The sequence below is a fragment of the Rana temporaria genome, chromosome 9 (genome assembly GCF_905171775.1).
Source record: "Rana temporaria chromosome 9, aRanTem1.1, whole genome shotgun sequence".
Taxonomy (NCBI): Eukaryota; Metazoa; Chordata; class Amphibia; order Anura; family Ranidae; genus Rana; species Rana temporaria.
In genome coordinates this window covers 130,090,372-130,107,296 of record NC_053497.1, presented here as the reverse complement: position 1 = coordinate 130,107,296, position 16,925 = coordinate 130,090,372, and the positions used below count along the sequence as shown (strand labels likewise).

General features: G+C 45.3%; 1 protein-coding gene across 2 annotated transcripts in view; it reads left to right on the top strand.

Moving 5' to 3' along the window:
- Positions 1-16,925, top strand: part of LOC120914061 (ectonucleoside triphosphate diphosphohydrolase 8-like) — a 73,515-nt gene that overhangs the window by 16,820 nt on the left and 39,770 nt on the right. For both annotated transcript variants that reach the window (XM_040324504.1, XM_040324505.1), the window contains one exon: positions 4,597-4,714. In XM_040324504.1, coding sequence (XP_040180438.1) covers positions 4,597-4,714 — 118 coding nt within the window. The remainder of the gene's footprint in view (positions 1-4,596; positions 4,715-16,925) is intronic.

The following is a 16,925-nucleotide window of genomic DNA, read 5'->3' as shown; positions in this document are numbered from 1 at the left end:
ATACGCGTAATTCCAAAACCAGGCAAAGACCAGGGCGACTGTGCCAACTATAGGCCCATATCTTTAATCAATGTTGATTTGAAAATTATGACTAAAATATTAGCCAGTAGACTCAACTCCTTCCTCTCACACTACATTCACCAGGCCTGGGTGGGATTTGTTCCCCACAATCAGGCTTCGGACCAAACGTGAAGGATAAAACATGTAAACTTGGTCATTCATTCCAATTGGGATGCACAAGGGGGTGAAAAGAGGAATATACTTGTTTTTAGATCTACAAAAGACATTCAATTCTTTCTTGGGTATAAGTCTTTTTTCACGATACACATGTAGCCCTACCCCAGAAGGAGCTGCTGATTATGTTTGTTTGGTCTGTACTCTGCCTATCAACCCCAATATATTCGGCTCGAACCCTCCGTTGGCACAACTGGATCACAGTACGATTAGGACCCACCGGTAGTTGGGAACCACAATGATATACACAGTAAAGAAATTGCAATTAATTATGGTTACCTTGCACTGTCCATCTGTCCATAAGGGCAACAGATAAACTCCACACACAACTTTCTGGTTAACCAAGAGGCAGTCATTTACTTCGTAAGAAAGATAAATAAAAAATAATTAAACAAATACAGTTGACTGCTTACAGGGCCCTGCAAGAGTCAATGGATAAATATTAAGAACAGGTTCAAATATCACAAACCAAAGTACAGACCTGTGCAAGAACACGTTGGAGGGGTCTCTCCAGTATGGTACTATCAGCACTGAAGTACCTCTCCACCAGGCCTCACCCAGCTCTCAGGAACAGCAATACTGTACAAAATGAGTATGAAGTAATTACTCTATGTATATGAGTCTATAACTCTTTAGCTCCCCCTAGCGGGCAGTCCTTGGACACGTGTCCTACTATGGTAGCTTAGTTGATCAGGCTAAGTCTTGCAATAGTTCCTTTCCAGTTAACTGAAGTCTTCGCTAGCATTAGTTGGTGCACATAAACAATTTGTAATCCGATGGGGATAAGTAAACTGGAAACTAACACTAAACTAGGTATGGCGTGCTGGCAACACTAATGCCAATCCCTTGGATGCACAGTCACTGCCAGATGCAAGGTATCCCTGCACGTGGCGTGTTAACCTCCAAGCAACAATGGTGAGTCTACTAGATCCACCTTCCTGCGACACAGTTATTATATCGGTCGGCAGGTGCCCTTCTCACCCAATGAGGCTTCGCCTCTCCAGTATGCTCCGTCTGTAGTAGCCGGGTTTCTGCCTCTCCACAACTGACAGTCCCTGGTCATCCGCGCAGCCGTCACAAAATGACGGTGAACAGGTGACACTGATTGCCCTGGAACGTAGGCCAAACACTCAGTCAAGGATCCCCTCCGGATGGGCGATCCGCTCTGGCGACTGTAGGCTCAGGGTTCTGAGGCCTAGGCTTCCTTGAAGCAGGAGTCACGTCAGCACAGGCTTCTTGCTTGTTAGAAGAGGCTGTCCCAAGAGAGCAAGCTGAGGCCTTCCTTCCCCTTAAATCCGGTCACCCAGCAGGCTGTGCGGGGTGCAATGTACTTTGGGTGGCACAGTTGCACTGTGGGTATCGTAGTCTCTTAAACACCCAAGGCTATGGAGTCTTTATCTCCCTGCACTTCAAGTTCCATAATGCATTGTTGTAATATCATAAAACCAAACTACCAAGTGGTGGTGGTATAATGAGGGAGCTGAGTTCCTTCTTAATTATAAACTGTAGTCTTTCGGCCACCTTGCTAAGTGGCACCTTGCTACACACAATTTGACATACTTTATATAAAGACCCAATGGCTTCCTTAACAGTGAAAGGGTACAAATTCCAATGTTAAAAAAAGGCATAGAGGGACTTGCCAGGGATGTACTCTGTCCCCCATATTATTTATTTTGGCAATTGAGCTTATAGCTGTTATCATACGCACTAACCAGGATATAAAAGAGATCCCCTGTGAAGACTGAGCACACAAATGTGCCTTATTCGCTGATGATATCTTTCTGATTATATCCTCCCCCATTATCACCATTCCTAATCTGCTAGCTACCTTACAACATTTTCAAACTTATCGGGCCTGGCAGCAAATCGCTCTAAATTTTAGGCTGTGATTTTGACTCTAAGCAGTGAGACTTTAGCAGATGTGAAGAGAAACTTCAATTTTAAATGACAACCAGAAGTTTATCATACTTAAGCATTCACCTAACCCCCGTTTTACATACAATATACCCAAAAAATTATCAGCCGACCTCAATAGATGGAATGTTGATCCCCCCTTCATGGTTCAGTAGGTTGTACTCCATTAAAATGAATGTGTTCTCTGGAATACTGTACTATTTCAGGACCCTCCCAGTGGCCATAAATACCTGCTCAACCTAACAGTAGGGGGGGCTTGGGGGTCCCTGACCTCATAAAATACTTTCAAGCAGCACAACTGGCTCAATTACAGTAGTTCACTTTTATACCCAAAAAGCTTTACTGCCTGGGATATCTATAGTCTATGGCCACAGCCTCCAGGCCTCCAGCCGACCAAGCCAAGGCCAACTGTTTTGTGTCCCACCCTTTTTTTCATTGAGCTTGTGGGATAGACCTAATGTATCCTACGATCTTAAGTCCGCACATCCGTCTTTGGCCCTGGGTCTCTCTCCTGCAACATTCAAATGGTGGACAAACAAGGGATTTCAATGGATCATTGATATATGTAATGGTGGGAGTTTTCTCTCACTCCAGTTTCTGTGATAAAACCACCAACTTCCAGATTCAGAACTACACCATTATACACAGCTGACTAATTTTATAAATTCTTTACAACGTCAGGGAGATATCTCTAGAGATATCTCTAGCTGAACCACCTTAGAAGCCATGTAATAAATGATCAGGTTTAATTTCTACACTATACTAATGTCTTATTACACCAAACAGTATATGATCAAGTGAGAAAGTGATCTGAATTAGAACTTGATGACTGGTATAAGATAGGGGGACATGCCTCCAGATCGTAAAAATCAATACATCTATCATAGAGGCTAACTACAATGATTTACTCTGATGGTTCCGACGAGTTGGCCTCTTGCATTCCTGGAGCCTCATCTCTGTGCTTTACAGGTTGTGGTCAGGAGGGCTAATTCCTCCATATTTGGTGGGACTGCCCAAAAGTTTGTATCCATGTGTACGATTTTATATACTCACTGACCGGAACAAATCTTAAAGTGGAGGTTCACCCAAAAACCTTTTTTTTTAACATTAGATTGAGGCTCGTTTTGTCAAGGGGAATCGGGTGTTTTTTTTACAATCGAAGCAGTACTTACCGTTTTAGAGATGCATCTTCTCCGCCGCTTCCGGGTATGGGCTGCGGGACTGGGCAATCCTACTTGATTGACAGGCTTCCGACATGCTTCCGACGGTCGCATCCATCGCGTCACGATTTTCCGAAAGTAGCCGAACGTCGGTGCGCAGGCGCCTTATAGAGCCGCACCGACTTTCGGCTTCTTCCGGCTACTCGTGACGCGATGTATGCGACCGTCGGAAGCCTGTCGGAAGACTGGCAATCAAAATAGGAACGCCCAGTCCCGCAGCCCATACCCGGAAGCGGCGGAGAAGATCGCTCTCTAAAACGGTAAGTACTGCTTCGATTTTAAAAAAACTAGCCGATTCCCCTAGACAAAATGAGCATCAATCTAAGGTTAAAGTTTTTTTTTGGGGTAAACTCCCGCTTTAAAAAGCATTTGTTGGGCCAACCAATTCTAGAAGCTTAGAGACATGTAAGGAGGTTGATCTTCTTCGTGTTCATAGTTGCATGTATTGCTATAGCCGGATCTTGGAAGTCTCCCACCAACTCATTTGATATGGTTAAGATCAAACTCTGCTGGATAATGGTTAAGCAAAAACTCTTGGCCATCTCGAATGATAAATTACTCCGTTTTGAAAAAACATGGGAGCCCTGGATCAAATATCTCTCATGAAACACCTAGAAGCTCCCTGTGTGCAGTGAAATCGGAGTAAGCAGTTTCAGTATAGGAAAACAGCATGTTCATCTGCAAGACTGAAGGTTGGTCTAGAGCAGTGGCGGCCTGTACATAATCCATGCACAGGGCGCTTGATGCATGGATTCCAATGTTTTTTTTTTAGAAGCCCTGAGCCCACCTAGTTGTGTGACAATAGCGAATTAACATTTGCTATTGTCTTCCTGATTCACCTCCCTGCCAATCATAAAGCGGGTCCTGAGACCCGTCACCCAATTGGCCGAGATGAGAAGTGATCTGATTAACCGCCGAGGAGGAGGAGGGAGGAGACACAGGGGAAGCCGCCGTGAGGCACCAGGAGGAGGAGACGCCGGGTGAAGCCTGCCTGCGACCTAAATGGGGTAAGTGTGGGGCTGGTGCCTGTGACCTGACCGACCAGGGGGGGCAGCGAGTGAATATTCCACCAGCTGCCACTGGTCTGGAGGTCAGCATTAAACATCATTACAGTTTAGTATTCTGCATTACAGTGACATTTTTAAAGTTCTTTTAAAGGCTGAAGGTTTCCTACATTAATGCATTTTCTGCATTAAGGTAAAAAAAGCTGTGTTCTTCTTTCTTACAGTTTGGTGTAGTGTTTGACGCTGGCTCATCTCACACCTCACTCTACGTCTATCAGTGGCCCGCACACAAGGAGAATGACACGGGGATTGTCTCTCAGATCCACATGTGTAACGTTCCAGGTACGTAATTTACATTTTACCTAAAGTGGAACTGGACTTTGCCCAGAAGTAACATGTTTAGTTTTGCAGAGGGGACTATAGGGATCCTATATTTACCTTCCTTTCACTTTCCACTACCATGATCCATTGCAAGGCAGCAAAAGATTTCTGGTTACTTGCTAAGAGTTTTAACCAATTGGCCATGAAAATTAAGTGGGGTAGGGATGTGAAAGGCTTCTCATCTGTTTCCCCATACCTGGAAGTATAGGGTATTTCTCAGGTGGTCTGGAACAGTGGTGAAGAAAAAGTATAGAATAATTATAGCTTCTCCTATACACAAAGTATGTTTTGACTTGGAAACGAATGAAAATATTTTCCACTGAGGTCAGACCAATGCGCAATGAATTCTGACTGGATGCTAGAAGGTACTGCACTTTTTTTTAACAAGAGAAGGTACTGCACTTTAGTGCTTTACTCCTTGTCTGACTGGATCAGGCATTCTCCTGCTCTCCACAGGTCTTCACGGCGCCGACTTCCGTTTCCCCCCTCCTCTTCTGTGGCCAATCGGGAGTCTTTTTTCGGACAATCGGAAAACGGGTCTCACACTCACTTCTGATTGGCCGGATTGAGGATCAGTGTTTCAACGGTGAATATTCATTCCCTGTTGTAACACACCTGGGGGGGGGGATCAAATGCGCACTCTCTGCTACCTAAGCCCACCCTATTTTGAAGCCTATTAGAGCCTCTGGCTCTAGTCAGTTGCTTAAAAAAAAACGTCCGCGGCGGCTGTGGATAGATTCATGCTATGCATGAATCTATCCATTGCGTATAGGGGTTGGCGAGGAGAGAGGGAGCAGCACCTGGGCCCCCCTAATGGACAAGCTACCACTGGTAAAGACTCAAGATAGATACAAAATAACCACCTAATGAACACCCGCCCACATTGTACTTTGGGCGAGTGGCTACTGTAGGCAAAGCGACATACTGGTACATCGCTGCCTACTCCTGGTTTTAGGACATGCACTCCCGCTGTGATTGTACATAGCGGGAGCCTGTCAGCAAGTCCAGGCCAATGATTTACAGCCAGGTCCTGCTGATCGGCTGTGTACCTTACAGTCCAGAGCTCTGTGTTGACAATCGACACAGAGCTCCGTACACAAGGAGCAATCTGTCAGTTTCTCATCCCTGCAAAGCAGGGATGAGAAACTGAGAGAGCATTAGTAAAAAGCAGCACACTTTACACACATTAAACATAGCTAGGTACATATTTAATCCCTTGAGCCTCTTTCCAGCCAGTGTCATTAGTACTTAGTACAGCAAAAGTGTATATTTTCAGCACTGATCACTGTATTTTTTTATTTTATTTATTTAAAGTTTCTTTTTTTTATATATTGTGAGGGATTAGCTCGTGGGGATCACCTTTTCTGAAATCACAGTCTGTAAGCAGGCACTTTCTTTTAAGTCTGGCGGATGCCAGATTTTATTTATAAACGGTTTGCAGATTAAAATAAACAAAACAGTAAATTAAATCCTTGCCGTCCGGCGCTAAACTAAACAAACAGGATCTCCTCTCTATACAGTGTGGGGCTAGTCCCTGACACCCACAAAACATGCAGTAAAGCAAACCTTTTCAGTCCAGCACTCAGCGCTCCCCTCACTCAGGTCCCTTCCTGAGTTTCAAGCCAGAGCCCTGTTGTGCTCTCTTCCTGGACATTTAAAGTCCAGCTGATTGTGGACTCCAGTGGACCCAAACATCCGGACCGGAACCCTAGCCAGGCCCAGAGGCTGTAAAACCCGGAATGGATTCCGGTTCAGTCTCTCATGATAGAACGTATGCGAAGTGAAATGTACCTATGATCATGTATCGCACCTCGCATAGCGTCACATATCCTCCCCCTCTGCTCAAGCCCCTGCGGCTGAGCACTTGACCCAACCATACAGTGCACACGGGAGAGGGCATCTGCATTATTTTGGAGCTTCCCTGGCCTGTGCTCCACCGTAAATTTAAAAGGCTGTAGAGCCAGGAACCACCTTGTCACACGAGCATTTTTCTCCCTGTTATCACACATCCACTTCAGGGGAGCATGGTCTGTGACCAGCTTAAATGACCTCCCCAGTAGGTAATACCTCAGGGAGTCTAAGGCCCACTTAATGGCGAGACACTCCTTTTCTACGATGGCATAATTTTTCTCGTGCTTGTTCAGCTTCCTGCTCAGGTATACCACTGGGTGCTCCTCACCATCCCTGATCTGTGACAGTACGGCCCCTAGTCCCACCTCAGAGGCGTCTGTCTGTATAACAAACTCCTGGCTAAAATCCGGGGTTACTAGTACGGGTACCATACAAAGAGCCTGTTTTAACTTCTAAAATGCCCCCTCGGCTTCGGGGTTCCATTTGACCATTACCGACCCCTTACCCTTCGTTAGATCGGTCAAGGGGGCGGCAATTGTGGCAAAATTGGGTATGAAACGCCTGTAATACCCCGTAATGCCCAGGAAGGCCCTCACTTGTTTTTTATTGACTGGTTGGGGCCATTTTTGAATTGCCTCAATCTTATTGGTCTGCGGCTTGACCATCCCCCGGCCAATAACGTACCCAAGGTATTTGGCCTCCTCCAGGCCTATGGCACATTTCTTTGGATTGGCCGTGAGACGTGCTTCCCTAAGGGAATCTACGACCGCTTGTACACGGAGCAGGTGCGATTCCCAATCTGGGCTGTAAATGACCACATCGTCCAAGTACGCCGCTGCATACGAGCGATGTGGTCTCAAAATTTTGTCCATCATTCGCTGGAATGATGCAGGGGCTCCGTGCAGACCAAACGGCATCCGCTTATACTGAAACGAGCCCTCAGGAGTGGAAAAGGCAGTCTTCTCCTTGGCCAATTCAGTAAGCGGTATCTGCCAATAACCTTTCGTTAGGTCTAGGGTCGTTATGTAGCGAGCCTGTCCCAACCTGTCCACAAGTTCGTCGACCCGGGGCATTGGGTAGGCGTCAAATTTGGACACACTGTTAAGTTTTCTAAAATCATTACAAAACCTAATACTGCCATCAGGTTTTGGGACCAGCACTATGGGACTTGACCACTCACTGTGAGACTCCTCGATCACATCCAACTCTAACATATTTTTTATTTCTTCCGCAACTGCCTCTCGCCGGGCCTCTGGAATTCTATATGGTTTTACATTTACCCGAACCCCTGGTTCCGTCACTATGTCATGTTGGATCGTGTTGGTCAGTCCGGGTAAGGGGGAGAAAAAGTCTCTATTTTTCTGCACGAATGCCCTAACGTCACTTTGCTGTGCTACGGACAGAGAATCTGTGATGGGAACGTCAGGTATCACGGGTATCCGGTCTGTTGGAGGCGGGGACGTGGCCAGTAAATTCTCTCGGTCCTTCCAGGGCTTTAAGAGATTTACATGGTAAATTTGGTGGTTTCCTTTTCCCTGGTTGGTAGACTTTGTAGTTTACCTCCCCCACCCTATGGACAACCTCAAAGGGACCCTGCCACTTGGCTAAAAACGTACTTTCTACCGTGGGAACCAGTACCAACACTCTGTCCCCCGGGTTGAAAGTACGGACCTTGGCACCCCGGTTATAGACCCTCCTTTGGGCCTCCTGGGCTCGCTCCATATGTTCCCGTACTAGGGGCAGAATGGTTGCGATTCGGTCCTGCATCAAGGAGACATGCTCTATGATGCTCCTATATGGGCTGACCTCTCCTTCCCACGTTTCTTTAGCAATATCTAGCAGGCCCCTGGGATGCCTACCATACAAGAGCTCAAAGGGGGAATAGCCTATGGAGGCCTGTGAAACCTCTCGTATGGCAAACATGAGATATGGTAGCAAAAAATCCCAGTCTCTCCCATCCTTGTCGACCACCTTTTTCAACATACTCTTCAATGTTTTATTAAACCTTTCGACCAGACCATCTGTCTGGGGGTGGTAGACAGAAGTACGGAGATGGGAGATTTTGTACAATCTACACAATTCCTTGGTAACCCTTGACATAAAAGGGGTGCCTTGATCGGTCAAGATCTCTTTTGGGATCCCCACTCGACTAAACACCTGGACTAATTCCTTGGCAATAACCTTGGCGGAGGTGTTACGCAAGGGTATGGCCTCAGGATAGCGAGTCGCATAGTCCAGGATCACCAGAATATGCTGGTGACCCCGGGCAGATTTCACGACCGGCCCCACCAGGTCCATGCCAATCCTTTCAAAGGGGACCTCAATTATTGGTAGAGGAACAAGGGGGCTGCGAAAATGGGGCGATGGTGCTGACATTTGGCACTCGGGGCACGATTCGCAGTACTCCTTGACCTCTGCATGCAAACCGGGCCAGAAGAATCTTTGGGTGATTCTCTCCCTGGTTTTTTCGACCCCGAGATGTCCCCCCATAACATGACCATGGGCCAGGTCTAGCACCACCCTGCGAAAGGGTTTGGGAACCAGTAGCTGTTCTACCTCTTCCTCTCCATGTTTTATCACTCGATATAACAAATTGTTTTTAATTGCCATGTAGGGAAAGGACACCACCCAATTAGGATCCACCGGTTCCCCATCCAACACCTTAACATTTTCCCTGGCATTCATGAGGGTGGGCTCTCGCAGCTGTTTGGTACAGAAATCCTCCCTCCTGACCTCCAAGTCGGGTACCACCACATTTTGGCTACTCTCCATGTCAGGGTCAGGCGAGGTTTCCTGTTCGTTACCCTCAGGCTGGGTGCTAGCTTCTAAGTCATCCGGTTCCCCAGCCATGGCAGGGAATGGTGGAGGATCTCTGGCCTCCTCGATCCCACCAACAGCATGCCCTTCCCTTTGGCAAAACGGGTCTGGTGAGAGTTCTCGAGTTTCGCCAGTAGGGGGAGCACTATCTACGGGCCTCCCTTCACTCTCCCATAACTTCCAAAAATTAGGAAAGTGTCTCCCCACTAAGGCTTCATGGAGCAGTGAAGGTACCACCCCCACTGAATGTGTTACACAGCCCCAGGGGGTATCAACCTCAACCACCGCTGTCTGGTAGTCCCGAGTGTCCCCATGGATGCATATTACCCCAATACAACTGGGGTGTAGTTTTGCGGGGTCTACACACGCACTCCTGACTAAGGTCACCACACTACCAGAGTCTAGCAGGGCTGTAAGAGGCTTGCCATCTATTGAAATAACGCACATTTGTTTTTCAAGGCGACTCTGACTTGTCGCAACACATGCGACCTGTGCAAACAGAGAAATGCGTCTTACCCTATCAACATAATCACATTGCATAGGTTCATCATTTAGAGGGCAATCTGCAGCAATATGGCCTAATGCATGGCAACAAAAACACCGTATTCGCCCTACCCCCAGTCCTTTTAACGGTCCCAAAAACCTTCCTGGCTTCTTTGGCCAGTCTCCAGGTCTAGGACCTACAGTCTCATCTGCTGTAACAACAGTCTTATCCACTCTCCCCAAGCTCTTGAACCCCGGAACAGTCTTACCCGAACCGTTGGGAGATCTTGCACCCCGAGACACACCGAAGTGGGGCGTAGGTGGGTTTATCAAGTCCTCAGTAGCACTGTACCTCTCCACTAGGTCCACCATTTGGGCTGCAGTGTTGGGGTCCCCCTGTCCGACCCACTTTCTCAGGGTAGCAGGGAGCGCACGCAGGTACCGGTCCATTACCACACGCTCCACAATCTGGGGGCTGGTCAGAGTCTCTGGCTGCAACCACTTCCTGGTGAGGTGGACCAGGTCAAACATTTGTGACAGCGGTGGCTTGTTGCTGGAATAGGACCACTGATGCACGCGCTGGGCCCGAACTGCCATGGTGACACCCAAGCGTGCGAGTATTTCTGTCTTTAGAGTCTCATAGTCCTGGGCCTTATCTGGTTCTAGGTCAAAATAGGCCTTTTGGGGTTCTCCTGTTAGGAATGGGGCCAATAGTCCCGCCCACTGCTCTTTTGGCCATCCTTCGCGGTCAGCGACTCTCTCGAAAGTAGCCATGTACGCCTCAACATCATCCGCCGGTGTCATCTTTTGCAGGTGGTAGGAAGCACGTACAATCTTTGGTTCCGCTAACACCGGAGGTGCGGACCCCTTTTTCAGTTCCACCAGAGCTTCGGCGAACTGTCGGTTCATCTCCTGCTGGGCAGCGTGTTGTGCTGCAACGGCCTCTGCGATTTGGCAGTGTTGTGCTGCAGCGGCCTCTGCGACTTGGCGGTTTATCTCCTGCTGGGCAGCCTGTTGTGCTGCAGCGGCCTCTCGTTGTGCTGCAGCGGCCTCTGCGACTTGGCGGTTGGTTTCCCGCTGGGCTGCATTGGCCTGTAGCAGGGCCTTTAACATTTCTTCCATTTTCAGAAAAGTGCCCGCTGAATCCACCACGTGTGAGGGATTAGCTCGTGGGGATCACCTTTTCTGAAATCACAGTCTGTAAGCAGGCACTTTTAAGTCTGGCGGATGCCAGATTTTATTTATAAACGGTTTGCAGATTAAAATAAACAAAACAGTAAATTAAATCCTTGCCGTCCGGCGCTAAACTAAACAAACAGGATCTCCTCTCTATACAGTGTGGGGCTAGTCCCTGACACCCACAAAACATGCAGTAAAGCAAACCTTTTCAGTCCAGCACTCAGCGCTCCCCTCACTCAGGTCCCTTCCTGAGTTTCAAGCCAGAGCCCTGTTGTGCTCTCTTCCTGGACATTTAAAGTCCAGCTGATTGTGGACTCCAGTGGACCCAAACATCCGGACCGGAACCCTAGCCAGGCCCAGAGGCTGTAAAACCCGGAATGGATTCCGGTTTAGTCTCTCATGATAGAACGTATGCGAGGTGAAATGTACCTATGATCATGTATCGCACCTCGCATAGCGTCACAATATATATATATATATATATATATATATATATATATATATATATATATATATATATATATATATATATAGGAAAAATTTGAAATGTATACATTTCACAAATTTAAACACTTACTCTATGAAACACATACATTTTCCCATTAATCCCATTTCCCACCCCTCTTTGCTTCCCTCCCCCAATTATCCAATATATGCCAATCCCTCCCATTTCTCATTTTCCCACTCAAATATTCCATTATATATATATATTTTTATATATATATATATATATATATATATATATATATATATATATATATATACTAGCTGAATACCTGGCGTTGCCCGGTCTTCCTATCTTAACCTTTTGGGGAGGAAAATCATAGTAATATAAATATACCCATCTTTTATATAAGGGTGTAGGTAAGGGTTAATTTAACTGTCATATATTTTTATTTGGCATATAAGTAATATGTGTACCAGGTATTATTGAAATATCTCCAGGCGTACAGAAGTTATGTGGGAACATACATTTCCCATTGATTTGCATGGGACTTTAAACAAAAACCCTGACCCTCACAAATGGGGGTAGTTAAGGGATAAATTAACTATCCTATAGTTTAAGTGGACATATAAGTAACATGTGACCAAGTGTTATCGAAATATCTACAGCCGTTTGGAAGTTATGAAGTAACATGTATTTCCCATAGAGTTGAATGGGACTTTAAAGGAAAACCCCGACCATGGCAAATGGGGGTGGGTAAGGGTTAAACCACCTATCCTATGTTTGTTGCTGACATATAAGTAACATGTGTGCCAAGTTTCATGTTAATATCTTTAGCCGTTTGGACGTGATGCTGGAACATACATACATACATACATACATACATACATACACACACACACACACACACGTTGAGTTTTATATATATATATATATATATATATATATATATATATAATGTATTAAATATGGCGTGACTGAATTCTTATATATTTTTTTGTAATGTTTACATTACGGACAAAATAAAACATCGGGAATCTGTGACCCTGTAAGTTCTGTTGTACTTCATGCCAATATTCCCTTATCTTTGGTAACTCCCACCATATATGGGACATAGTGCGCGCACCCTCTCAAGCACAGTTGGGATTTCCCTGGTTGATATTTCTGTACTTTATGCAGTGTCATATACCATCTTGTCAAACATTTATAGTTTGTTTCTATTGTATTTATGTCTGATGCAAAGCCATGTATAGCTCCCAGTATTTTACTTATTTTTTGTTAATCTTCTATATTTTTGTGGTATCCAAATATTCTATAACTATAACTATACGCCGGAAAAAGCAGAACGCATACGACGTAAAAAAATGCGCCGGCCGGACGTACGTTTCGTGGATCGCCGTAACTAGCTAATTTGCATACTCGACGCGGAATTCGACGGAAACGCCGAAACGCCTTACGAACAGACAGTAAGGGTTAACTACAAGTGTAGCGCCGGGGTACTTCTAAGTACCGGTGCTGACAAAATTTAAGGGATAGTCAGAGTGTAATTTGACTCTGATCTCAATTTTAATTCTAAAATGGTCTCTGTTTCAGCAAGGCTGTACTGCGGTTGGTTTCCCGCTGGGCTGCATTGGCCTGTAGCAGGGCCTTTAACATTTCTTCCATTTTCAGAAAAGTGCCCGCTGAATCCACCACGTGTGAGGGATTAGCTCGTGGGGATCACCTTTTCTGAAATCACAGTCTGTAAGCAGGCACTTTTAAGTCTGGCGGATGCCAGATTTTATTTATAAACGGTTTGCAGATTAAAATAAACAAAACAGTAAATTAAATCCTTGCCGTCCGGCGCTAAACTAAACAAACAGGATCTCCTCTCTATACAGTGTGGGGCTAGTCCCTGACACCCACAAAACATGCAGTAAAGCAAACCTTTTCAGTCCAGCACTCAGCGCTCCCCTCACTCAGGTCCCTTCCTGAGTTTCAAGCCAGAGCCCTGTTGTGCTCTCTTCCTGGACATTTAAAGTCCAGCTGATTGTGGACTCCAGTGGACCCAAACATCCGGACCGGAACCCTAGCCAGGCCCAGAGGCTGTAAAACCCGGAATGGATTCCGGTTTAGTCTCTCATGATAGAACGTATGCGAGGTGAAATGTACCTATGATCATGTATCGCACCTCGCATAGCGTCACAATATATATATATATATATATAGGAAAAATTTGAAATGTATACATTTCACAAATTTAAACACTTACTCTATGAAACACATACATTTTCCCATTAATCCCATTTCCCACCCCTCTTTGCTTCCCTCCCCCAATTATCCAATATATGCCAATCCCTCCCATTTCTCATTTTCCCACTCAAATATTCCATTATATATATTTTTATATATATATATATATATATATATATATATATATATATATATACTAGCTGAATACCTGGCGTTGCCCGGTCTTCCTATCTTAACCTTTTGGGGAGGAAAATCATAGTAATATAAATATACCCATCTTTTATATAAGGGTGTAGGTAAGGGTTAATTTAACTGTCATATATTTTTATTTGGCATATAAGTAATATGTGTACCAGGTATTATTGAAATATCTCCAGGCGTACAGAAGTTATGTGGGAACATACATTTCCCATTGATTTGCATGGGACTTTAAACAAAAACCCTGACCCTCACAAATGGGGGTAGTTAAGGGATAAATTAACTATCCTATAGTTTAAGTGGACATATAAGTAACATGTGACCAAGTGTTATCGAAATATCTACAGCCGTTTGGAAGTTATGAAGTAACATGTATTTCCCATAGAGTTGAATGGGACTTTAAAGGAAAACCCCGACCATGGCAAATGGGGGTGGGTAAGGGTTAAACCACCTATCCTATGTTTGTTGCTGACATATAAGTAACATGTGTGCCAAGTTTCATGTTAATATCTTTAGCCGTTTGGACGTGATGCTGGAACATACATACATACATACATACATACATACATACACACACACACACACACGTTGAGTTTTTTATATATATATATATATATATATATAATGTATTAAATATGGCGTGACTGAATTCTTATATATTTTTTTGTAATGTTTACATTACGGACAAAATAAAACATCGGGAATCTGTGACCCTGTAAGTTCTGTTGTACTTCATGCCAATATTCCCTTATCTTTGGTAACTCCCACCATATATGGGACATAGTGCGCGCACCCTCTCAAGCACAGTTGGGATTTCCCTGGTTGATATTTCTGTACTTTATGCAGTGTCATATACCATCTTGTCAAACATTTATAGTTTGTTTCTATTGTATTTATGTCTGATGCAAAGCCATGTATAGCTCCCAGTATTTTACTTATTTTTTGTTAATCTTCTATATTTTTGTGGTATCCAAATATTCTATAACTATAACTATACGCCGGAAAAAGCAGAACGCATACGACGTAAAAAAATGCGCCGGCCGGACGTACGTTTCGTGGATCGCCGTAACTAGCTAATTTGCATACTCGACGCGGAATTCGACGGAAACGCCGAAACGCCTTACGAACAGACAGTAAGGGTTAACTACAAGTGTAGCGCCGGGGTACTTCTAAGTACCGGTGCTGACAAAATTTAAGGGATAGTCAGAGTGTAATTTGACTCTGATCTCAATTTTAATTCTAAAATGGTCTCTGTTTCAGCAAGGCTGTACTGCGAAAAGGTGGCGCCAGTGGAGTTGAGGTTTGGGTTGCCTCTTGCCAGCAGCCAATAAGGAGGGAGTTTCTCTCGCGGGGCATGCTGGGAGAGGGTACTTCTGGAACAGACGCCATTGAGGCGGGGTTCTTTTCCCAGTGTGGCACCCACCTTCAGGGTGACACACATCACGGCCCTCCGGCAAGATGGCCTTCCAGGCCGGGGTGCGCGTGCCACGCAGTGTTCCTGGTTCCGGGACCATGTTGGCCTGGAACATTTAAAGCTGTGGCGGGGGCCCAGTAGTCGACTGGGTCCCCAATTCTGAGAAAAGATCCTAAGCAAGATAACTGTTCGGTGGGGAGTCCGCCTGAGGAGAGCCAAGAGAGGCTGGCGATCCAACAGGGCCTCGACAATCCATCGGGGATCAAGGTAACCGGACACTGAAAGGTTGGATGTTGGCCACCTGACCGTCGGTAACCTAATCTAAAACTACCTGAAGCTGATCCAGGCACTAATACTACCGAGGAGGATTGTCTCCATGATCTAAGTTCTAGGGAGGGTCTGTGGCAGAGATCTTTTCCCTCAAAGTTCCGAGTGATACTCTGGCTGCCAGGTCGGTGTGAGAGGCCTGTCCAGGTACACTATACCAGTGGTCATCAACCCTGTCCTCGGGGGCCCACTGACAGGCCAGGTTTGCAAGATAATTGAAATACATGACAGGTGATAACATTTGCTGCTCAGTGATTGCAGAATTCTGGTCTGCACCTCCCCAAAGTAATACATAAAACCTGGCCTGTTAGTGGGCCCTGAGGACAGGGTTGGTAAGCACTGCACTATACTCCGGCTGGAGTGGCGACGAAAGCAAAGTGTTGTTGGAAACAGGACTGTTTCTGTATCGTTGAGCCTGAATCTGCTGTTCCTTCTCCTCATACATCTTTACTCTCTACCTCAAGTTTTACTGTTTTACCTTGTTGGGTAAATAAAAGCACAAGATAAAGACACCTGCTGTGTGGACATTCCATTGCTTTGGCTCTTATCAACTACCCTAGACGGCGGAGTCACAGAGGTAACATGCCACCCAATCTATAACCAGCGGCTCCTTCGGGGGTGAGCGCTACACAAGGAAAAAGGAAGTCTTTTAATTGTCTGTCTGTAATAAAACACACCTTTTTATAAACCATGATGGAAAGCCGCTCTATAAATAGGCTTCTTCTATAACCCATCTTCTGCTGGATTGCCTTTAACAGGCAGAGGGTTCGACTTCCCATAACAGCAATAAACCTTTATCACAAAACTCACTGATTTGTGATATTTTATAAGGTCCGCCTGTTGCAATCATCTATCAGATGGAATGTGCCAATCTAAGATAAACAGAAAACAAGTCTAACAAGTCATTCCCTGGAAAAAACCTGTGTCTGCCTCTGAGATTTATCACAAGTTTAAAAGGATAAGCCCAACCCAAAGGGAAAGTTCAGTTATAAATGGAGTTGGTCAGAGGTCTTAATGGACAAGCTGTCTTCAAGCAGGATTATAAACAGACCGCTTCCCAAAAAAAAAAAAAAACTCCGCCGAAATGATGGCGGAACCCAAAAGCTGGCATAGGCTGTGTCTAGCAGATATTAGGTGGGTTACAGTGTTGCTAACTGTCAGCCAGTAAAAAACATGAACTTTTCTGCTGTCTGTAAAAATACAGTCCTGATCAAAAGTTTAAGACC